The 24,980-nt window shown below is 39.0% G+C and overlaps 1 protein-coding gene across 1 annotated transcript; it reads left to right on the forward strand.

The window, feature by feature from the left end:
• Window positions 1-6,917: 6,917 nt before the first annotated feature.
• Window positions 6,918-22,527, forward strand: LOC308618071 (uncharacterized protein C3orf85; the record flags this gene model as incomplete). Its single annotated transcript, XM_081235467.1, has 3 exons — window positions 6,918-6,966; window positions 21,269-21,402; window positions 22,438-22,527. 3 exons carry the CDS (start codon window positions 6,918-6,920, stop codon window positions 22,525-22,527), a joined length of 273 nt encoding a protein of 90 aa, XP_081091593.1.
• Window positions 22,528-24,980: the final 2,453 nt, after the last annotated feature.

Genomic DNA, 24,980 nt, shown 5'->3' on the forward strand with positions numbered 1-24,980 from the left:
GACATTGAAAGCCATTATACCTCTATTAAAAGTTAAATCTCTATTCCTTATAGTAACCCTCTACATGGGGATAATCACAATTTCAAGAGCCTTGGAACCTACACTAAATTTGATTTTCTAGTTCCAAAGGATAATATTCTCAGGATTGCTTGAGAACTATATTACAGGGGATAACAAAAAAATGACTATAATAATGCATTTAATGCCTATTATATGACCAGGAATAAACCAAATAATCTGGTTTTAGGGCTCATGAGAAATTTGTGAACTCTATCTGAATAGCCTGCTAAAAATGAAACCAGTGCTGCCATGGTACAAAGGCCTCTTTCCAAGCTCTCTAATTCATTCTTGCCCATTTATACCTGTCCCAATACAGTTTGCGTCCATGGAAAAGAAATGTATCCATCAACCTGGTGGTCAACCTCCGTGGGAATGGAAACTAAAATTTTACATTAGCCTCAACATGTTGACCCAGAGATATAAATAATTCAACAATTTTTAAAGTCCTAGGATGGAATCTGAATCAGGAAAGACAGAAAGAGAGGCTTGTGAGAGAGCATTTCTTATCTTTCTCAAACCTCTCTTTTACTGAAGAGAGAAAAACAATTTCACCATGGAAAACATCATCAGCTGACAGAGTCTCAGGGGGACTCTTCCTCCATCCACTATTTTTGGTCAACTTTCCAAATACTCCTATTCCTTATGGACAAACAAGAGTTGGGAAAAGCAAAATTACCCAAGTTTGAAGGTTTTTCTCTTTGCTAACTTGTTATGGAGTGAATTATATCCCCCCCAAACTTTATGTATTCATATGTTGAATACCTAGCCCCCAGTATCTCAGAATGTGACTGTATTTGGAGACAGGGCCTTTGAAGAGGTAATTAAGTTAAAATGAGAATGTTAGGGTGTGCTCTAATTCAGTCTGATTGGTGTCCTTGTAAGAAGAGGAGATTTGGACAGGGACACCAGGGATGTGTGCGTGCACAGAGGGAAAGCCATGTGAAGAGGCAGCAAGAGGGAGGCTAAAGAAAAGCTGAAACGAGGGGTCTCAGAGGAAAGCAAGTCTGTCGACACCTTGATCTTGGATTTGCAGCCTCCAGAACAGTGAGAAATAAATTTCCTTTGCTTATGCCACCCATTCTGTGGTATTTGCTATGGCAGCTCTAGCTGCCATATTACATGCCCTAGCTGTAATATGCTCTAGCATATTACAAACTAATACCCGCCACCCAACAACAATTAATGGGAAGCAATTTCTACCATCCTTATGCAGCCACTGTGCCAACAGATGTTCTCCTTTTAACCTCTTGCCCTTTCCAACCCAGGACTCAAGATTTTCTGTTTATGCTCCCCAATCTGCCTCCCCATCCATGGCATTTCATTTTCAAATGCCCTCATCCATAACCTCCTATATCTTAACTCCCCCATCTTTTCCTCAAGGAACAAGGCATTTCAAGCAATAACTTAAATCCTTTAAAGCTATTCCTTTCCCTGGAGAATCCAGCTGTTGTTTTTATACACTAGACCGAAACACATGCCCTTACATTTTGATCCTGAGTAAGTCACACTGGTGAGGGCTCAATTACAGGTTGCAGCAGAGAAAAAAAAAGCATCATAAAATGATAGAACAGCCTTTACTTCAGATCTACACTAGATTATCAAGTTTATCTTCTGCGATTACCAGAACCATGGGAACAGATTGCTTCCCTATGGAACTAATACTAATGTCCACAGAGCCACCTGCAGAGAAAAATCTAGCCCCATTCACTACTGCAGTGATTCTCAAGAAGTGCTTTCTTTGCTTTTAGCTTAGTGGAGCATGGAAGACGTAGCAAATGACAGACTGTGTTTTGATAGTGAGCCAATTGGGCAAGGTCCCTTGATAGTTCTGTGCTCCGTAAACTAGCTAGCACATTGCTGACGCTCAATAAATGTCACATATCATCAACTATCAATTATTCAGTGTATAATGAGGAAAATGCCTTGGCATGCATTATCTCAAAGCTTAATCAAGAAGTTGTGTGATTCTGACACCATATCATAAAACAGATTGGTATTTTTACTTAAACTGCTAGACTGTATACATTTGTATTAATGACACGTCTTTAAATTACTCCAATTTGTTTATGGTGAAAACCAGTAGAAATCACTGAAATTATTGAACATCAATAACATAGAGGATTGCTTAAGTACAATATTCCCAGATGTTATTGTGATAGCCTCAAATGACAGCTGACTAATGTATTGTGTCCATTTGAGCACCTTGAGCTATAGCCATCCTCTTTCCTTTCCTGGAATTTTCTTCCTCCCTCAACTGGATTTGTCCTCACGAAAATATCCAGTTGGCCTCACTGGGAGACTTTCCCTGAAATGATCTTCTCCCACACAAGAAACAATGTTTGACATATCTTTGTAACTCTAGTACTTGGAACAATGTATATGGAATGTGTTCAAAATAGATGGATTCTGAAAAGTGCCTAGATCATAGGAAGTGCCCAGTAAATAGGTGAGTGAAGGAACACCTGAAGGATAAATCTGTAAATTCCCCGTTGTCTGTCTTCATACAGCTCTATAGTGGGTGTCCAGATTAGCAAATAAATGGGAAAGTGGGAGGCGGAGGAACCCCGCACAATAGGGGTAGCCTAGATCTCAAGATGACAATGAGCCTGGATAGTGGGGAGCTCTCCCCTCCTCCCCAAACCAGGAAGGATCAGCTCAATCTTTCAAAGACCCTGAACCACCTACATCTAGTAAAAGAGAAGTCTATTAGGCAAGTCCTTAAACTTCACCAAACCACATCAAACTGAACGCATCTTAAGCTGTAGCAAGTTTTAAAATCTGTAGCAGTCACACTGAAAATGAATACAAAGCAGAATACTTTTCTCCAACATTTTAGCTAGTATCTCCAAATGAATCCAGCTCCTGCTATTAATATATGAAGGGATGGGGTACATGCCCCCATGTCCTGACAACAGCATTGAAAAGTCAATAGTTATGATGGGGCTTCCCTGGTGGTGCAGTGGTTGAGAGTCCACCTGCCAATGCAGGGGACATGGGTTCGTGCCCCGGTCTGGGAAGATCCCACATGCTGTGGAGCGGCTGGGCCCGTAAGCCATGGCTGCTGAGCCTGCACGTCCGGAGCCTGTGCTCCGCAACGGGAATAGTTATGATGGTAAGAGGGAATATAGTGTACTTAAGTGGAGAGAAAAGGTAAAGAAAGACTATACCTTCTATTTGCCTACAACAGGGCTTCGTTTTACTCACAAATTGAGAAAAAAAATAAAAACAAAAGCTCCAGCTTCCAAGACAAAACAATATTCTACATAGTAATTCAAAAATAGTTTCTGCATTCTACCAACTGAGCCTGAATCTGACTTCTTGTGCCTCACTAAACAGCTACTTTCTGCCTGTCGGACAGACTACAGAAACTCTCGTTCAATCTTGGGATATAGTTGCTGTGTCATTCTCTGCCTAAATGTAAAACAAAACCATGAGTGTAATGGGCTATTCCCTCAGTCCTAGGAGGGAAAGGGTACCTCTAAGAGGTTCGACCTGATAATAATGACATGACATGATAAAAATGACATGTTAATACTCTATCTTAGAATACAAACTGTATCAAACCCATTTGCAGTAAAATCAGTTTAAAACTGACTCCTGAGCTTCCCTGGTGGCGCAGTGGTTGAGAGTCCACCTGCCGATGCAGGGGACACGGGTTCGTGCCCTGGTCCGGGAAGATCCCACGTGCCGCAGAGCGGCTGGGCCCGTGAGCCATGGCCGCTGAGCCTGCGCGTCCGGAGCCTGTGCTCCAGAATGGGAGAGGCCACAACAGTGAGAGGCCCGCGTACCGCAGAACAAACAAACAAACAAAAAAAACAAACTGACTCCTTTACCAGGTGCTATGGTAAAATTTTGTTCTCAGGTAGTAGCTCTTTGAGAATCTCAAATAACTTCACAAAACTAAATGCTATCACCAGCTTATTTTCAATAGGTCGAATGCTGCTGAAAGCTCAGTACAATGTTTACAAGGGATAGTATCCTCTCCTTCAACACGTTGACTAACCTTCCACCTTTTCTTGATGCTGATGATGTCACTGAATCATGCTAGGCTGCACCATGCCCCCCATCACTTCTTATCAGAATTTTATAAATGAGCATTGCATTCTACAAAGCTTTGCAGTTTGTTGGGTCTGATTGCATTTGTAGCATGACTCAGAGCAGAAACTAAATTGAGTTTGCTCCTTGGTAGAATAACATTTTCTTTCTTTTATTTTTTCTTGTTTAAAATTTTTTTTATAGTATTAGATCTGATTTCACACATTTTTCTTCTAACATTTATATTTCACTGATATGGAAGAGGCCATGGGATATTACCAAGGTCTATCAGACCATATTAAAGTAATAATTTCTAAATATAAAGCGTCAAAGTTGTAAACAGACTCCATTGGTGAGTTTCAATTCATGCCACTTGATATTTCTGTTTTTCAAATATAGATATTCCAGTTTCATTTCCAAGAGCATTTCTATGTCTTTATAATTAAGATTGCCAATTTTTATGGATCTAGCTTTTTTCTTTCATAGATCATAAGAAGAGACAAGCTATAGGGAACACTATTCAAAAACCAAAGCTTAACATAAAAACAAAACAGCTGCATTTTAGTTTTGTTTTTTGTTTTGTTTTGTTTTGTTTTTTTTGCTGCCAGTAGGATAAGGCTGTATATTGATAGACTAGTGCAGGAAAATAGACTCAGTTTAACGCAGTTCAATTGCATAATATTGATGAAAATGGCTAAAAGATGCATAGTTTCTGTTAAGAATAAACTGTATGATGATGAAATTATTCATTTAACTGTTAATCATGCCACCGAAAAAGGGAATTGTTTGAAAAATCAAAATAAAAAAAAGTGTTCTGATTGTATTCATTATATACTTTTGTTGGAAACAAGCAAAATTTTACCACTCAGTTAAACGTTCCTTTGTTTTTAATTGAACGTTTTATTTTTAGATCTGTAGAAGCATTCGCACTTGTAAGAAATAATACAGAGAAATCCCATGTGACCTTCACTGAACTTCCTCCATGGTAATGTTTTACAAAACTATAATGCAGTGCAATATCACAACCAGGATGTTGACATTGATATATCTACTAATCCTATTCAGATTTCCTCAGTCTTATATGTACTCATTTGTGTGTGTGTATGTATGTAAGAGAGATGGAGAGAGGTGTATTTAGTTCTATGCAATTTTATCATGTTTTGTGTGTGTGTGTGTGTGTGTGTGTGTGTTAGTTTCAAGTGTAGGGCGAAGTGATTCTGTTATACATATACATATATCCATTCTTTTTCAAATTCTTTTCCCATATAGGTTATTACAGAATATTGAGTATAGTTTCCTGTGCTATACAGTAGGTCCTTGTTGATTATCTATTTTATATATAGTGGTGTGTATATGTTAATCCCAAACTCCTAATTTATCCCTCCTCCCCACCTTTCCCTTTGGTAACCATAAATTTGCTTTGGGGGACTTCCCTGGCGGTCCAGTGGTTAAGACTTCACCTTCCAATGCAGGGGGTACAGGTTTGATCCCTGGTCAGGGAGCTAAGATCCCATATGCCTAGTGGCCAAAAAACCAAAACATAAAACAGAAGCAATATTGTAACAAATTCAATAAAGACTTTAAAAATGGTCCACATCAAAAAAAAATCTTTAAAAAAATTTGTTTTCGAAGTCTGTGAGTCTGTTTCTGTTTTGTAAATCAGTTCATTTGTATCACTTGTATGTGGAATCTAAGAAGATGATACAGTTGTATCATGTTTATGTTCACAAATCCACCACCAGTCAAGATACAGAATAGTTCCACCACCACAAGGGTCCCTTGTATTGCCCTTTTATAACCACACCCACCCGCATCCATCCCTAATCCCTAATAAATACTAAAACGTTCTTCATCTATAATTTTGTCATGTCAAGAAGGTTATATAAATGGAATCATACAGGAAGTAACCAGTTGAGATTGGCTATTTTTACTCATCATAATTCCCTAGAGATTCATCCAAGTTGTGTCTATCGATAGTTTTTATTATATTATTATTGCTGAGTAGTAATCCATGGTGTAGATATACCTCAATGTATTTAACATTCATCTGTTAAGGACATCTGGATTGTTTCCAGTTTTTGCCTATTACTAATAAAGCTGCTGTGAACGTTCTTATACAGGTTTCCGTAAGAACACAATTTTTTTTTTTTTTTTTTTTGCGGTACGTGGGCCTCTCACTGCTGTGGCCTCTCTCGTTGTGGAGCACAGGCTCCAGATGCGCAGGCTCAGTGGCCATGGCTCACGGGCCCAGCTGCTCCACAGCATGTGGGATCTTCCCGGACCGGGGCATGAACCCGTGTCCCCTGCATCAGCAGGCGGACTCTCAACCACTGCGCCACCAGGGAAGCCCCACAAGTTTTTATTTCACTGAGATAAATCCCTAGTGGTGCAGTTGCTGGGTTGTATGGTTAGTTGTACACTCAGATTTGTAAGAAACTGACAAACTGTTTTCCAAAGTGACTGTACCATTTTCTATCCCCACAGCGATGTGTAAGTGAGCCAGTTTTTTCACCTTTTTTGTTTTGTTTCGGTATGTTTTTTAACATTACATTAGTCTGTGTGGATGGTAAAATTAGTAAATAAATACACAGCCCATATAAGAACAGCCTGTAAAAAGTCAATTCAAAAAGTCCAAAGGGTAAAAACGTAGGAGTTATATAAAAAGGCCATCTCATGCAGCAGCCTCTCTGACTTGTCTCAGCTCATACGGCCTCCAGGTATGCAGCAAATGCTTCATATACCTGTAAAGTACCCCATATGCCCTAAAGCTTTGCTCAGTCTAAATTAAAATAAATAAATCTTTTCTTTCCAAAACAGGAATCATGGCCTATAAAATGCTTCAAGTGGCCCTGTGTTCAACATTGCTTATAGGTAAGAGTCTATTTCTTTTTTTTTTTTACCATGTCTTTTACAACTGTTAGGTTGATTGATAACCCCTTTTGACTTTTTAAAGAAATGAACAAACATGTTTTGTTCATAGACCAATTCTAAAGCATTGGGGAAACCAAACTATTGTGTCATGCTGTGGTTTTGGACATGTTAGTGTTAATTGTATGTGCGATCATTCTATTCCTAATTATGTATTAACATGTTATTGTTGCTAAGAAGTCTATTTAACTGCTACCTCCAAAGAAGTGCTCTTTGAACAAAGAAAAATTTTCAATGTCTTTTATAAACTGTAATACTTACATGATACAATTATGTGGAAACCTAAGGGACCTTGAGAGTGTGAATTCATTAACCTTTTAGGCAAGCTGTAGCTCAGAGAAGTGCTGAAGGCACCAAAGGCCAGATGATTTGCTGCCAAAGTGACCCAGTAACTCAGTGGCTTATATCTGAATTGAACTGAGAGGTCATTTTGTATCCAAAACTGCAAATACTTATAAAGGTGTAAATTATTTTCATGCTTAAATTTTTATAATTTATAAATACTTCTGATGAAGGTGCTTAAATCAGAATAAATTTCTAATTTTATGATAAGCTTGAGACCCAAGCAAAAGAAATACGTATTTCGCTTGAGATACACACACAGATAGATATAGATATATATTTAGAGTATGAATCTAGATATGTGTGTACACATATATATGTGCATATGATTAGCCCTTTATTCCTAAGCATATGAATAATTTTAACAAAGAGTTTTAATCATCTGTATTGCACTTTGCATTTAGGACATGTTTAAACAAAGGATTTAGCAAATTTTAGCCAAGTTATTATTAAGAAGTTATCATCAAGGCAAATACAGTCACACCCAGTTACAGCCCACACATCCAGCTGAGGTAAGTGAGGCTGGCTCAGTTTAAGAGTGTGTCTGAGGAGCAACTGTAAACTGAAGTCAGGGGCTGGTTATAATCCATCAGTACAATGCTTTGCCTTAACTGCTTGTCCATGCAGCTGACTTTAGAGTGGGTGATCGTGGATGATCGCAAGGGTAAAAGCACTACAGTTGGTCCACATTCACCTGTGAACACTGCAGAGTCAAAAATACCGGCCGGGGCTTCCCTGGTGGCGCAGTGGTTGAGAGTCCACCTGCCGATGCAGGGGACACGGGTCTGTGCCCCGGTCCGGGAGGATCCCACATGCCACGGAGAGGCTAGGCCTGTGAGCCATGGCCGCTGAGCCTGCATGTCCGGAGCTTGTGCTCTGCAACGGGAGAGGCCACAACAGTGAGAGGCCCTCGTACCACACACAAAAAAAAAAAAAACGGCCAAAAGGAAAATGGTTCTGTAAACTGACTTTCATTGACTTTCTTTAAAAACAAGTTGGAATTAACTTTAACTCCAGATGAGATGAAAATATGTCTACCTATAAAGATGACTGGTTTGACTAACTTTACTTGATTGATAAATAAATAAGTAAGTAAAATTAAGTAGTTGAAGTTCATGAAAGAACAAGTTGAGGATCAGAATCCAAGGACAGAGGGAGGTTTACACTGCTGGATTAACCCTACAGATCTCAGGAAAGAATCCTTTACTGCTTACAGGAGGAGGGGACTGCAGTCTTTAGAACCGGATTCATTTGTTACACTAAAAACTAGTTTAACTGACATTTTCTAAATCACATAGCTCTAAAGTAGGAAACAGTAGCTTGAACCAACTTTTTTCTTTCCCCACCCACTCCCCCCCTCCTTTTTCATTTAAGAATGTAGCCTATTCATCTGCACTTTCCTGGAGCCCTTCTGCTTGTCATAAGAAAACAACAATTTTTAAAAGTTCATTTTTATTATTTAAAAAAGTTTTCTCTGTTACACATTAGTTGTCTAATAAATTACTTTTGTCTAGAACTTAATATGAAGTAAGTAGGGAAAAGATCTCATTATCCATTTCCCTAGTGGTAAAGCTGAAGCCAAAAATGATGAAGAGCCTACTCGGGTAATTAAATTTATGAGCAGAGTCCCCAAATTATTTTACTGATTTTCCCAAAATAGTAACTTATACACATTGGGGCTGATTCCCTGGTCAGACAATTAGAAGTCTAAGTGTCATGATTTGATTAAAAAAACAAAACAAAAATCCTCTCTTTAGCATTTAGGTCCAGAATTGCCTTCTCCTATAATAAGACATCAAATAGTAATATTACTATTTTAAATCTTTATTATGTGTCAGGGTCTTTCCATATGTTACTTCAACTCACATAATCACTCTGAAAATAGGTGTTATGAGTCTCATACAAAGAGGAAACCGAGGCTTAGAGAAGTTAAATGACCAAGCTACACAGTCAGTCAACGGTCGATGCCAGGGACTTCCCTGGTGGTGCAGTGGTTAAGAATCCGCCTGCCAATGCAGGGGACACAGGTTTGAGCCCTGGTCCAGGAAGATTCCACATGCCGCAGAGCAACTAAGCCTGAGTGCCACAACTACTGAGTCTGTGCTCTAGAGCCCGTGAACCACAACTACTGAGCCTGCATGCCACAACTACTGAAGCTCATGAGCCTAGAGCCTGTGCTCCACAACAAGAGAAGCCACCACAGTGAGAAACCTGCACACCACAATGAAGAGTATCCCGGCTCGCTGCAACTAGAGAAAGCCCGTGTGCAGCAATGAAGACCCAATGCAGCCAAAAATAAATAAATAAATAAATAAATAAAATTTAAAAAAAATTATCAATGCCAGATATACATCTAAATTCTACATCCAGGTCTTCTGAGAACAAAACTCTTCTTTCTGCCACACAAACTGTCCCCTCTGTCACTGCACTGCCGGGTATGGGATATGCAGGCATCAGATAGGCAGCAGAACACACAACAAGACCTCCTCCCAAAAATGTAATATAGCCAATATGGTAGCCATTGGTTCCACAAGAAAAGGTCAGAAGTTAGGGAGCTGGGTGATTTTATCTGAGAAAATAGAGTCAAACCAGGACATAATCAAGAATAGTTCCTCGTTGTACTGATTTAAAGAAAAGTCCCAAACCCAACTTGTTCCACCTCAACAGGGCACTTTTATTTTAATTTTTAATTTTTTTGAAGTATAGTTGATTTACAATGTTGTGTTAGTTTCAGGTGTATAGCAAAGTGATTCAAATTCAGAGTTTTTTTCCATTATAGTTTATTACAAGATATTGAATATAGTTCCCTGTGTTATACAGTAAGTCCTTGTTGGTTATCTACATTATATGTAGTACTGTTAATCCAAAACTCTTAATTTCTCTCTGCCCCTTTCCCCCTTTGGTAACCGTAAGATTGTTTTCTATGTCTGTGAATCGATTTCTGTTTTGTAAATAAGTTCACATGTATCATTTTTTAGATTCCACAAATAAGTGATATCATATGATATTTGTCTTTGTCTGACTTATTTCACTTAGTACAATAATCTCTAGGTCCATCCATGCTGCTGCAGATGGCATTATTTCATTCTTTTTTATGGCTGAGTAATATTCCACTGTATGTATGTACCACATCTTTATCCATTCATTGATGGAAACTTAGGTTTCTTCCATGTCTTGGCTATTGTATAACACTGGGGTGCATGCATCATTTCGAATTAGAGTTTTCATCTTTTCTGTATATATGCCCGGGAGTGGGATTGCTGGATCATATAGTAATTCTATTTTTAGTTCTTTAAGGAACCTCCATACTGTTCTCCATAGTGGTTGCACCAATTTACATTCCCGCCAACAGTGTAGGAGGGTTCCCTTTTCTCCACACCCTCTGCAGCACTTGTTATTTGTAGACATTTTGATGATGGCTATTCTAACTGGTGTGAGGTGATACCTCATTGTAGCTTTGATGTGCATTTCTCTAATAATTAGCAATGTTGAGCATCTTTTCACGTGCCTGTCGGCCATCTCTATGTCTTCTTTGGAGAAATATCTATTTAGGTCTTCTGTCCATTTTTTGATGGGGTTGTTTGTTTGGTTGATATTGAGTTGTACGAGCTGTTTGTATATTTTGGAAATTAAGCCCTTGTTGGTTGCATTGTTTGCAAATATTTTCTCCCAATCTGTAGGTTGACTTTTCATTTTGCTTATGGTTTCCTTTGCTATGCAAAAGCTTTTAAGTTTAATTAGGTCTCATTTGTTTATTTTTGCTTTTATTTCTTTTGCCTTGGGAGGCTGACCAAGAAAACACTGCTATGATTTATGTCAGAGAATGTCTTGCCTATGTTCTCTTCTAGGAGTTTTATGGCATCATGTCTTATATTTAAGTATTTAAACCATTTTGAGATTATTTTTTGTGTATGGTATGAGGGAATGTACTAACTTCATTGATTTACATGTGGCTATCCAGCTTTCCCAACACCCCTTGCTGAAGAGACTGTCTTTTTTCCACTGTATATTCCTGCCTCCTTTGTCGAAGATTAATTGACTGAAGGTGTGTGGGTTTATTTCTGGGCTCTCTATTCTCATATGCCTGTTTTTATGCCAGTACCATGCTGTTCTGATTACCATAGTTTTGTAGTATTGAAACAGGGCACTTTTAAAAATGAAACAGCCCTATTTCTCATAAAGAGGAAATATGGACAATGCACATATTTGGAAAGTGCTTCACTGGGTAAGTAAAGCAGTCCTTGGGGTTGACCCATCCATGAAACAATTTGAGGGTTCATGCCCATATTGTTGGCTTATGGTCAGATCTATCCATAAAGTACAAGTATGCCTTCCGGTTTTAGACAGGGGAAGAAATAAACTGCCTTTGGCCTGTTTCTCTAGCATAGTTCCACCTCTTGTTTTTCAAACCAGAGTTAGTAACCAAGTCCTCTTTGTCTTGGAAGGTTTTTGTTTTTGTTTTTGTTTGTTTGTTTGTTTGTGCTGTACATGGGCCTCTCACTGTTGTGGCCTCTCCCAGTGCAGAGCACAGGCCCCGGACGCGCAGGCTCAGCGGCCATGGCTCACGGGCCCAGCCGCTCCATAGCATGTGGGATCTTCCCGGACCAGGGCACGAACCCGTGTCCCCTGCATCGGCAGGCGGACTCTCAACCACTGTGCCACCAGGGAAGCCCTGTTTGTTTGTTTTTGACGAGAGCTTTTAAGCTCACATTTTCTTCCCCACAACACTGTCAGCACCTCCAATCCTTCCCTTTGCCTTCCTCTCTGCATAGAAGGAATGGACCTTCTCAGTCATCACTGCAGCCCTCCACTTCCTCGGAGAGCCTGTATTCCCTGATATAGTTTTAGTTTATTATATAAGATTTTGTTCTTGGGACTTCCCTGGTGGAGCAGTGGATAGGACTCCACGCTCCCAAGGCAGGGGAGCTGGGTTCGATCCCTGATCAGGGAACTAGATGCCACATGCATGCCGCGACTAAGAGTTTGCATGCCACAGCTACCGCCCGCCGCAACTAAGACCTGACACAACCAAATAAAAAAAAAAGAACTCAATTTTGAAAGGCATCACCTAACCAGATGGGAACTATAAAAAAAAAAAAAGATTTTGTTCTTAATTTTACCTACTCACTTTGGCTTAAGATTGATTGATGCTGTCAAAGAGGTGGGTAGTGAGAGTAAACTGGAAAATAACTTGGTGGGAGAAAAAATGCCACTGCCTGTGACTAGATTCACTGAGCACTCTTGATGTTGTAGAAAAATTGTTTTCCTACCCACGTGCCACCATTGGTCATGGCTCTAGAGTTGGGAATCCCGTCCACACACACATAGGCAGTGACACAGAAGGGGTCACCATTGATTGAATCATATAAAATGCTGCCTTTTGTGAGTCACAGATGTCTCTGTCCACAAAATTCAGAACTAATAAAAGGCCTGCCAGCGTCAAAACTATGTCCCAGGGAATTACATGGCCATGCGTGTGAGCACGTATGTGGGTGTATGTTAGTGCACTGAGAGCGGGTTAAAACAGATTGAAGTTAAACTCAGGTAATACCAGTTTCTGTTTGCTTTTCAAAGTACTCGACACATTGGCAATGGTAACGTCAATAAAGCCGAAGTTCCCGAGTTAAAAGTTCAGTTTTGAAGTGTTTTATTAACAGACCGTTTAATAAAATCATGGGGATTTGTAAGCTAGTCCTGTAGTTCAGCATCTTTTTTTTTTCCAGTTTGCTTCCATCAACCCTCTTTGTTTTCTGCCTATACTTCCCCTATTTGCCCTGCCCCTTTTCCCATGGCTTTTCACCGTTTGTAACCTTTGTAACCTCCCTTCTTCCAGCTCTCCTTCCTTTGATTTCTTTTCTTGATTTCTCTGTTCACTTTCATCCTTTCTTTTTCTTCTTCACAGTTTTTCTCTCACAACCCAAATTTCTCCTCTCTCTCTCTCTCTCTCAACTTTATGTGAATTGCAGCCAAGTGAGAAAATCTATTATACTAAAATACAACTCTTCAGTCTTCTGCCACAAAGTTTTGGGTCAGTGACTAAAGTTTAGAGTGGGAAGGAAAAAAATAACAATTTCATTATTTGTAAAGAAAATTCTTTACAACGCAGAGAATATCCAAGTCCAAAAACTATGAACCTAAACATGCGTATTTTAATCTCTCATAAAATTATAAAATTTCTCCAACAATTAGAGAGATCTTTGAAAATTTTATCATATTTCCAAGACATCTGTATATCCTTTACTCCCCATCCTTTTTTGTACTTAATTACTAGTGACCATTTATACTTTATTTTAGTACTTAATTTATAAGCACACATAATTGCCTGGGCACTTATTTCATTTTTTTTTAAGACATAAACATTTTAAGGACAGGGATGGAGACTCAGTCCAACAAAATAGTAAATAAAAAATATTATTCTTTACTTGCTTATACTGAGTGCTAAGTGCTTTACTTGCAGAATCCCATTCCTAAGTATTTTTGAGCTTGTGGCAGGACTGTACTGCTAATCTCCATCTCCAGTACAAACTTCAGTATCACCCAGCGCCTAAGGGAAATAGCTAGATGAGGGCCTATCCTGTGAATCTGCCAGACTTCTAGTGTCTTTTGTCCCCATCGAATCCTTCATAGACATTGAAGGTTACATGAGGGAAGGAGTTTACAGTTGCAGCCATCCAGGGAAGACAAGCTCCTGCTAGTTGAGTGCCCTGGTCTATGCTCTCTTTTTAATTTTTTTTTCCCTGTTTCTTAGTGAGGCTCTGTGACAACACACCTGTTGGATTCTCTGACACCTTCTGACACACAACACTCCCCTTCTGAGTCCTGGTTTTGATCAAGTTGAGAAATAAACCAGAGTTGATTATGTAAAGCAACCCATTTCCTTTATCACTGAGAGGCTAACTAGGAAAATATAGCATAGTATAAGTATGTACAGGGCCAGGTGATGGGACCCCAGAATTGGGCGAATTTCATATACGATTTCAGGTTGCAGAACCAGAACCTCAAGTTCTGAGAAAGGGCAGCTCACTCTCAAGAAGAAAAAGGAAGAATAAGCTGGACATGCCAAGTTATGTCTCTTGGATTTACCAAGAGGGAGCTCTAAATGAGACCCCTCTGCATGGGAGAAAAAGGAATCTGCCATCAGACTCTGCCCTTCCATTCTGCGTCTTAAGTTGCACATCAGGCTTTCTGATCTTTTCAGTGTATAGGTTCTTACCACAAGTAGGAACAGTTATGAGTATAGTATATAGACCAGTTCACGGTCATGAGCATAGTATATAGACTATTCAGTCATTTCCTCATTATCAAATTTAAAGACTCTTTTTCAACCTCCTCTGGGCGATGGCAATATAGGAAGTCTTTCCACTTCTAATTATATAGCTTCCTTACTTCCACACTGCCTATCAGCCCGTGATGGGCACTCATCTCTTTGTGCCTAATGGGAATACATTTTTATTTGTTTTGCTTTAATTATTGGCCAGGTCTATTTTGACTTCCCTTTCACTTATTTCTGTCTGTCTCAGTTTGGACAGAAATAAGTCTCAGCATGTAAAGTCCTTGACAGTAGTAGGGGTTGTGCCCATTTAGCATATTCTGTATGCTTCCAATGATATAATACCATACAGAGAAAGAAATTTTCAGTTAAGGACCTATTTGTTATGAATATATTCCAGTTCAAAATATTAGAGCTGAAAGAGATCATATGATCCAGCCTTGTTTTGCAGAGCATAAAATGGAGATGCAGGAGTAAGAAGTGACTCTGGATCTCTGATCCTTCTGGGCTTGCATGGGGAGAGCTGTGATCTCAAATCTCTCCACACTCTTAAGTGTCTGCCTTATTTCTGTCATACAGACTTTTCTGCAGAGGATATTCCAGAAATGTTTAGATAATAGGACGAAGCTTGACAGGTCCTATTACAACTGACTGTGATACAGCATGAAAGCAAGGAGGGTATATAGGGAGTTGGAAAGGAAGAGAGGAAGATTTTTTTTACAACTTATGATTATAAAGTTTAAGACTAACCTGGCTGATACTGCCTACATTAAAACACACACACACACACACACATACACACATATTTAAAAACCGAAAGAATAATAAAACTCAGGGTTCAGTTTCAATCCCCAGCAGTATTATCTAGGCTTACAAACACAAAACTCTGATCTTGCTCTCACTAACTTTCAGGGTTGATCAGACAGAATGAAAAAGGGAGGGAAAATTTCTCAAGCAGAGAGGATAATAGCATGCCCTTCTATATTACTTCCATTTTATTTCCAGCCCTGCCACTGACTTACTATGTGACCTTGAGTGAGTCATTTCATCTCTGTGTATCAATTTTCTCATTTGTGAAGTAGGATAATAAATACTGCTTTCTGTCTCTCTCATGGGTGATGTTATCACCACCAATTAATATTTATTGGGTGCCTGTTGGGCGCATAATGCTGAGGTAGGAACTTTGTTCTGGGAGGTGGGGGGAAGAAGAGATGGAACATTTTCCATGAGCAAAGAGATAGAAGATTTACAAAAGACAGAATTATTAGAGCTTAAAATAGCTATGGCTTATATTTTAAAGCATGCCTCTCTGCTAAGATTTATGAATAGCATTTTTTTCTTAGTTATTGTACAATGCACCAGGATAATTATGGTACAGAATATTGGTTTTACTTTTGGATGATTCCAAGTAACACCATTTTAAGCAATTACTGTAATTTCTTATGTGGCTGTAAATTATATTCTAAACATAGTTTTTTTAGAAATATTTATTAGATATTGATGGTATTGGGTCTACTTGCCTAGCCACTACCTTTGTTTCCCTTTTTTTAATAGAAAAAATCTACATTAAACATGTAGCACTGTAACTGACACATTTTCTTCAAAAAGAATGAAGAGAAATTTGAAAAGTCACCTATTAACACATCCCAGGTAAAACCAAAATTTTGATGCTGGTTCATCCAGAGAAATCAGCCCAGATGAATGAGAGTTTTCTGTTCTCTCCAAATCAATCCTGTCTTCCCATTCCTGCTATCACTTACCTGATTCTGGTCCTACTAATCTCTCATCTGGACTATTCGAAGAGCATCGACTTTGTATCTCACTCTGCTCTCTTCCTTTTACCACCTGTCCTCCACAATACTGACAATGGACTTTGCAAAGGTTAATCTGTGAATAGATAAACAAAACGTTGGCATATACATACACAATATTATTCAGCCTTAGAAAGGAATGAAATGCTGGCCTATGCTACAACATGGGTAAACGTTGAAGATGTTATGCTAAGTGAAGTAAGTCAGACACAAAAGGACAAAGGTTGCATGGCTCCTCTTACTTGTGGTACCTAGAATAAGCAAATTCATAGAGACGGAAAGTAAATGGTGGTTACAAGGGCCTGGAGGAGAGGGTAATGGGAGTTATTGTTTAAAGGGTACAGAGTTTCTACTGGGGATGATGAAGTCTGGAGATAGTGGTGATGGTTGCATAGCACTGTGAATATATTTGATGCCACTGAATTGTACAATAAAAAATGGTTCAGGGCTTCCCTGGTGGCACAGTGGTTGAGAGTCCGCCTGCCAATGCAGGGGACACAGGTTCGTGCCCCGGTCCGGGAAGATCCCGCATGCCGTGGAGCGGCTGGGCCCGTGAGCCATGGCCGCTGAGCCTGCGCATCCGGAGCCTGTGCTCCGCAACGGGAGAGGCCACAACAGTGAGAGGCCCCCGTACCGCAAAAAAAAAAAAGGGGGTTCAGAGAAGCAAGAAGAACTACAGTCCTGCAGCCTGTGGAACAAAAACCACATTCATAGAAAGACAGACAAGATGAAAAGGCAGAGGGCTATGTACCAGATGAAGGAACAAGATAAAACCCCAGAAAAATGGTTCAAATGGTAAGTTTTATGTTATGTATATTTTATCACAATAAAACAACAATTTTAAAAGTATATCTATCCTATCATTTTCTTGTTCAGAAATGATAATTATTTATAAAGTCCAAACTCCTTGGTATGATGGCAATAATCCTTCCAAATGGAGCTCCAGCTCATCTTTCCAACATAACCTCTGACACATCTACACCACAAACAACCCTACCTTTCAATCACATGGGCAAAGCGAGGGTCATTGAACACGTGCCTTACTCTGCTCCTCTGTGCCTCGGCTCTCCAGGCTTCCTCAGCCTGACATGTATGCTCTTTGCTTCCACTCCCTTCCTCCTGGCTGTGGAAACTTTACATCCTTTGAAGGTTAACTCAAAACCAACTTCTCTGTGAGGTCTTCCTGCCAGTATTGGAATTAATCACTCCCCCTTCAGATACCTAGTCACAATAGATCTTTTTATAATTATTTTAAAACTCTGAATATAATGTGAGTTCCTTAGTGGCAAGGATTATTGTTTGTCTTTCCATGCAATGATGATTTTCAGAGTAGGAACTAGGGTGAGGCAAGTGGAGGTCTTATGGCACAAAATTTGTATAACCTTAACAGTTAATTCCTTCTTTTTTGTATTTTTTTTAATTGAGGTATGATTCATTTACAATGTTGCATTAGTTTCAAGTGTACAGCACAGTGATTCAGCTATACATATATATATTCTTTTTCAGATTCTTTTCCATTATAGGTTATTACAAGCTACTGAGTAGAGTTCCCTGTGCTAAACAGTAGGTCTTTGTTGTTTTATCTCTCTGCCCCTCCATCCCCCCTGCTATCCCCTTTGGTAACCATAAGTTCATTTTCTATGTGAGTTAATTCCTTCTTATATTTTATGCCCTACTGACCTCACTTCATCCTAGTCTCAACTCTGGTGATTAACAGTTTACCTTGACATTTGTTAGTGCTTATAATGCATTGTGTTAGTTATCTACTACAGCATAACTAATTTCCCCATACCTTAGCAGCTTAAAACAATGAACACTTATTATTTCACAGTCTCTAAGGGTCAGCAATTTGGAAGTGTCTTAGGTTCTGACTTAGGATCTCTCATGAGGTTGCAGTAAAGACATTAATGGGGGCTGTAGTCTTCTTTAGGTTTGACTGGAGCAAAAGCATTAGATTCCCAGGTGGTTCACCTACATTACTGTTGGTGGGACACTTCAGTTCTTTGACATGGGGGCCTCTCCCTCAGGGCTGCTTGAGTGCCCTCTCACATGGCAGCTGACTGCCTTTAGAGCAAGTGATCCAAGAGTGGGGCACTGCAGGAGCTGTAATGTCTTTTATGTTTTAGCCACAGAAATCACACACTGTCATTGCCTCAGTATCCTGTGGTTATACATGTCAACCCTACTAAGTGAAAGAGGGGACAACACAGGATAGGAATACTAGGAGGCAGTGATCTTTGGGGGTCATCTTAGAGGATAGCTTCCACAGACATGCTAGTTTGATTATACTGATTAGATTACCTAGCAGCGGGTCAGTATTACTTCTGGCATCTGTTACTATTATCTTCTGAAGTTGACATTTGCTTTTTATTTTTAGATCATTGAATAAATAAAATTGCTAACTTTTTATAAATGGACAATACATCTGAGTCATTCTCCTTTTTTCTTTTTTTAAAAATTTATTTATTTTCTTATTTATTTTTGGCTGCATTCAGTCTTTGTTGCTGCATGCAGGCTTTCTCTAGTTGCGGCGAGTGGGGGCTACTCTTCATTGTGGTGCACGGGCTTCTCATTACATTGGCTTCTCTTGTTGCAGAGCATGGACTCTAGGTCGGCGGGCTTCAGTAGTTGTGGCACGCAGGCTCAGTAGTTGTGGTGCACGGGCTTAGCTGCTCTGCAGCATGTGGGATCTTCCCGAACCACGGCTTGAACCCGTGTCCCCTGCATTGGCAGGCGGATTCTTAACCACTGCGCCACCAGGGAAGTCCCCTGAGTCATTTTTCAATCCTCCATTAGTAGTACAGTGTTTTGCACCCAGAGGCAGCTTGATTGATGTATAATATCCAGAGAGGCTGTCATTTTCAATACCTGTTTAGAACTAGAGCTGACTAGATTGACAAATTAAACTAGAAATAATAGAGCTGATAACTAGAATGCTGCTTAGAGCTCAAGGCCAAGCTTGGGGAAGCATGAGATCATAAGGAATGTGTAAAGAATGATTATTTCCTTTTTTCTGTAAATACAAAATATTTGTATAATTACTGTTACTGTTATCTGGCCCCAAGCATTCCTCTCTCTTAGTAATAATATAGTGCAGTGGCTCTGAAGAGAGAATTCCATCTCCCCTTCCCACTAGCTCTGTAGCCTTGAACATATTATGTAACTTTTCTGTGCCTTAGTTTCCTTGTCTACATAATAAATTAGACAGTACCACTTCTTAGGTTTGTTGTATTAAATAAGGTAATTCAGGTAAAACATTCAGCATAATGCTCAATAAATGTTAACTAATTTATTTATTTACTTACTTATTTACTTATTTATTTATTTAAAACTCTAATCCAGCCACCTCTAACCATTGTTTTCAGACATTGGTCTTTAGATTCCTAATGTCATACCTTTGTTCACATCATTCTTTCAGCTTCAAATTAACAGACTTGCCCCTTCTCCCATTATGCTAAATATATTCTTTTCTTCAAGGAATAGGCTAAGCAATTTCCCTGACCATGAAAATGTCTGCTTGTGCTCCAGTGCTCCAATGCTTCATATCAACACCTTCTCCTAAGCTCCCTTAGCACAATCAAATCCTGTGTTGCCTTGTTTTATTTTGTATCTTGGACCCTTCATCCCCTCTCCTATAGAAGGGAGGTTTCATATCTTATAGCAAACTCACTGTAACCCTGATCTATAGAGATTATTGGTCAATGAAGGCTTGTTAATGATGAAGATGTAGAGTGTCTAATGTAACATTACTTACAATTAGATTCTTAATAAATGCTTCTTTATCACAAGCAATGAACAGATTATATTGTTATCATGAATAAGTCAGGAGTATGTTCTTCCTTTATATTGATTCAAGTTACAACTCTGAACGTGATTGCATTTTTTTTAAGAATGAAAGCACAGGGCTTCCCTGGTGGCACAGTGGTTGAGAGTCCGCCTGCCGATGCAGGGGACACGGGTTCGTGCCCCGGTCCGGGAAGATCCCACATGCCGCGGAGGGGCTAGGCCCGTGAGCCATGGCCAATGAGCCTGCGTGTCCGGAGCCTGTGCTCCGCAACGGGAGAGGCCACAACAGTGAGAGGCCCGCATACTGCAAAAAAAAGAATGAAAGCACAATACAGACTGTTAAAATTTCAAGATCCTAAAGAAGTATGGGTTTTAAAAATTATTTTTTTTCTTAATTCTAGAGTGGGAAGAAGATAGAAAATGCAAGCCTGTTTGATTTAAAGAAGGCTCTATCAATGTTAACAATTTTAACTACAGTGTCAGATTTGGGTCAGTCTACTTCAAAATGAAAGATATGTTCTATTTTGGAAGGCTAGGAAAGCAAGAATAAGATTGTAGACTTCCAGGTTTGAGCCAAGTGGTTTATATGTATTAATGTATGCAATCCTTATAGTAAGGCTGTTATTGTCTTACTATGTTATTATTGTTTTTATTATTGTTGTACCCTTTATAGACAAGAAATCTAGAGCTCAGAGAAACTAAGCAACTTGCCTAAAAAAGTGACAGAGCTGAAATTTGAATTTAAGTCTGCAGGCTCCCATGCATGAACAGAAATTCTGAAAATCTTCTCCACCACCACACAGCACTGGTTTTCATGCTGTATGATATGCAGGTCACATAGGGTTGTGACAGTACAATGATGCCAAAGGACTGAGGAGCAGACTTCTCCCCCAGGGCATAGCTTTTCCAGAGTTTCCTTCTCAGTTGTCCATCCTCCCAAAGATCACAGCTGCTTTAAAAGGACACTCTTTAAGAGGAAACACTGAAATGTAAAACATTGCCTTAAGAGATGCTGTGCTTTTGGACTCAATTACAGGAGCGTTGGGAGCACCATTTTTATTGGAGGACCCATCAAACCAGTTCCTACATCTCAAAAGACACATATATTTTCAGGATTACTGGAACCCAGACCACAGTCTGAATACATGGGGAAACACACTGGCTGATCAGGTATTTGCATTAGAAACAAATGGCCTTTCACCATCTCTCTTTTTATTTTATTTTATTTTTTTAATTTAATTTTTTTATTTTTCAAACTTTTTATTTTATATTGGAGTACAGTGATTAACAATGTTGTGTTAGTTTCAGGTGTACAACAGAGTGATTCAGTTATACATACACACCATCTCTCTCTCTTTTTTTTTTTTAAAGAAGATGTTGGGGGTAGGAGTTTATTAATTAATTAATTAATTTTTGCTGTGTTGTGCTTACCTTTTTGATGGAAGATGACATTGAAACTCCGGGTAAAACGAAACTGCTGAATTATCTGAGAATTTCAATTATTCATGATTTCCCTCTACAATTTAGCAACTTAGAAAACAAAAATGTACAATTAATAAATTAATTAATTCCTTCCCTTATTCTTCTTTCTTTTCACATGTATCAGGCTCTCACTATCACCAGGCATGAGGGTTGTATAATGTCATAAAGAAATTGAAGTCCTTGTTCTTCTGGGGCCTGGGTTCTATCCTTATTCTGCTTGGCTGGGTTTTAGTTCATCCACAAGGATCAGTTTCTGCTTAGCATTTGTTGATGAAAACCACCAGCTTGAATAATGCATTTAGTTTTATACCTGTTTTTCTCCAACAGGTATCATGTAGAAGTATTAAAACAAGACATTTGTTTATTCAGCAAATTAAATAATTACATAAGCTGGTAGACTGTGTCTTCTTTATGGAATATTGAAATTTTCAAGTACACTCCTGCCTATAATTGTAGACCATTGCTGTAATCAACTGACAGACACCATAACGTAACAAGACCCTACTACATTTGTTCAGACTGTGGCCCCTCACATACTCCAAAACATTTGAGTACTGAAGTAAACAGGTCACTAAAAGTGTGAAAACCAAACCTTACTCAGTATTATTATTCCACTGTATTTCTCTCAGTCTTTTAAGAATACCTGCATGATAATCAGAATAATTGATGCAACATGTGTTCTAAATACTCAGAGATCGTGACTTGAGTTTCCTCTTGTTGCAGGCTCATGAAACATGGACTGCTTTGAAAACAACAGCACAGTATTATCTGAATGTGAATACTTTCACCCTTGACGTGTCTACTGCCCAGTAAATGTGCTTTGCTGGTTAAACCAGGATAGCAAGAATAGAGGGAGCCAAAAAGTGGTGATGTACCCAAACAACCAGCTTTGGAGACCTGAGGGCAAATCCATACCATCTACTAGGTTATTTATTATGTCTGCCTCGTGGAGCTGTTGAAAGGAGTAAATACCAAAACCCACATACAGACCTAGAATTAGAAGTTCTCAATAAATAGTAGCTCTTAAAATGAGAACTAAAATAGAGACTGTAGTAATAACATTTACCAAAAAGGGGCTTTCATGGGAAAAGGAACTATAAAACAAAACAGTTGTGTCATTAAAACTGTCTGTCCAAAAAGAAAAAAAAAACTCTCTGTTCATAGCTCCTGCTTTCTATTGCCTCTTCTTTGGGAGAGTTAGTTCACTTTTAATTCAAGGAAGGAAAAGGGATCTCTCAAATGGAGCTCATCCTCTCCTCTTTTCTTCAATACTTGTTGTTTCCTAAAGCCAGTCTATTCCAAGACCATATTTTTGAAACTGTTTTTAATCAATGCTGTACTGCTGGACTTCCCTGGTGGCACGGTTGTTAAGAATCCACCTGCCAATGCAGGAGACACGGGTTCGAGCCCTGGTCCAGGAAGATCCCACATGCTGCAGAGCAACTAAGCCGGTGCACCACAACTACTGAAACCCAGGCGCCTAGATCCCGTGCTCCGCAACAAAAGAAGCCACCGCAACGAGAAGCCCACGCACCGCAATCAAGAGTAGCCCCCGCTCGCCACAACTAGAGAAAGCCCACATGCAGCAGTGAAGACCCAATGCAGCCAAAAGTAAATAAGTAAAATAAATAAGTTAAAAAAAAAAGCTGTATTGCTGTGGGCAATAGAGAATCAAATCTTAACTCATACTGGGAAACATGATGATTAGGAATCCACTGGAAGCCACGTATCTGTAAAGTCTTCCTTAGCAATTTTGTAAAATTTGTGCAGGTTTTGCATTCTGGTCCGTAATATATTTATGTTTGTTTCACTATGAATTAATTTTGAAGAAATCTCACACCTGTTATCAGTCACTCCCCAACCCCCCCATGCCCCAGCCCCTAGTAACCACTAATAAACTTTCTGTAGCTATAAAAAACTGAAAGAAATAACATTTTAAACTTACTGGCCATGTGCTTTTATTAATGTTTCCAATAAAGCTGAAAAATTGACTCTGGAAAACTGGACTACATTTATCCTATAGTTTCCCATATATCCATGGAATACTTTAGTACTCTAGCTTGAGAAGTACTGAGAGATGATATACCCAATCACCAAGACTGCCCCCTGTAATCACAGATACGTGGATTTTTTGCCTTCAGAAGTCTACTTCTCTGTATACATAGGTCAACTGGTCTCTGCAGGGATTTCTTTTGGTAAATAGAAGCATCCCCCACAAGACCATAGTTGGTCTTATGTGGTCTTAAAACAGTCTTAAGCACTTTTTCAGCAACAAAAATCAGATGCCAAGAAGCTGCACTGTAAGACTTTGGCTCAGCATTTTCTTCTCCAAAAGGGCACCAGCAGCTACTCAATATTCCGCATTTCTTATCCCATCCCTTAGAGGTATTCTCAGTGAGAAATTTGAGGCTAATACGTAATTTATTGCGTTAACTGTTATTCATCTCTAATACATATAAACGTAGATTTTTAAATTATGTAGCAGAATGGTGAGTTTAGTAAAGGTGGCTATAAATAGGAAGATAGAATATTGTAATAATAAAAAGAACTACTTGAAAATTGATGTTAATTATTTAAATATAAGAAAATATCATTAAAAAATAAATAAATCAAAACACAACTGAATGGACAAAAGAAAGAAAACGAATCATTTGGTTTTGCATTAAGAACAAATTTGACAACAGTAATATACATTTTGCTACCAAAAAGTTCTACTCTTTGACTGTTTAATAAAAAATTACAGAATGCCTATGTATTGGTCAGGGTTTCTCAGAGAGTTGGAATCAATAGAATGTGTATATAAATATAAAGAGAATTATTTTAAAGAATTGACTCATGTTTACAGATGCTGGCAAGTCCAAAACTACAGGGTAGGTTAGCAGACTGGAGACGAGAAGAACCAACATTGCAATGCAGGTCTAAAGGCCATTGGGCTAGAAAATCACGGAAGAGCCAATCTTGCAGTCTAAGTCCTCAGGCCAAGTGCTGGTAGAATTCCCTCTTGCTCAGAAAAGGTTGGCCTGTTGTTCTATTCAGGCCTTCAACTGATTGGATGAGGCCTACCCACATTATGGAGGGCAATCTGCTTTACTCAAAGTCCACCAATTTAAGTGTTAATCTCATCCAAAACACACTTGCTGAAACACCCAGAATTACGTTTGACCACATATCTGGGCAGAGTCGCCCAGCTGAGTTGACACATAAAATTAACTATTACAACATATTTTAAGTTATTTAGATTGTCAACACACACTCACCAAGCTGTG

Source organism: Mesoplodon bidens (genome assembly GCF_964165515.1).
Source record: "Mesoplodon bidens genome assembly, chromosome: 5".
NCBI lineage: Eukaryota > Metazoa > Chordata > Mammalia > Artiodactyla > Ziphiidae > Mesoplodon > Mesoplodon bidens.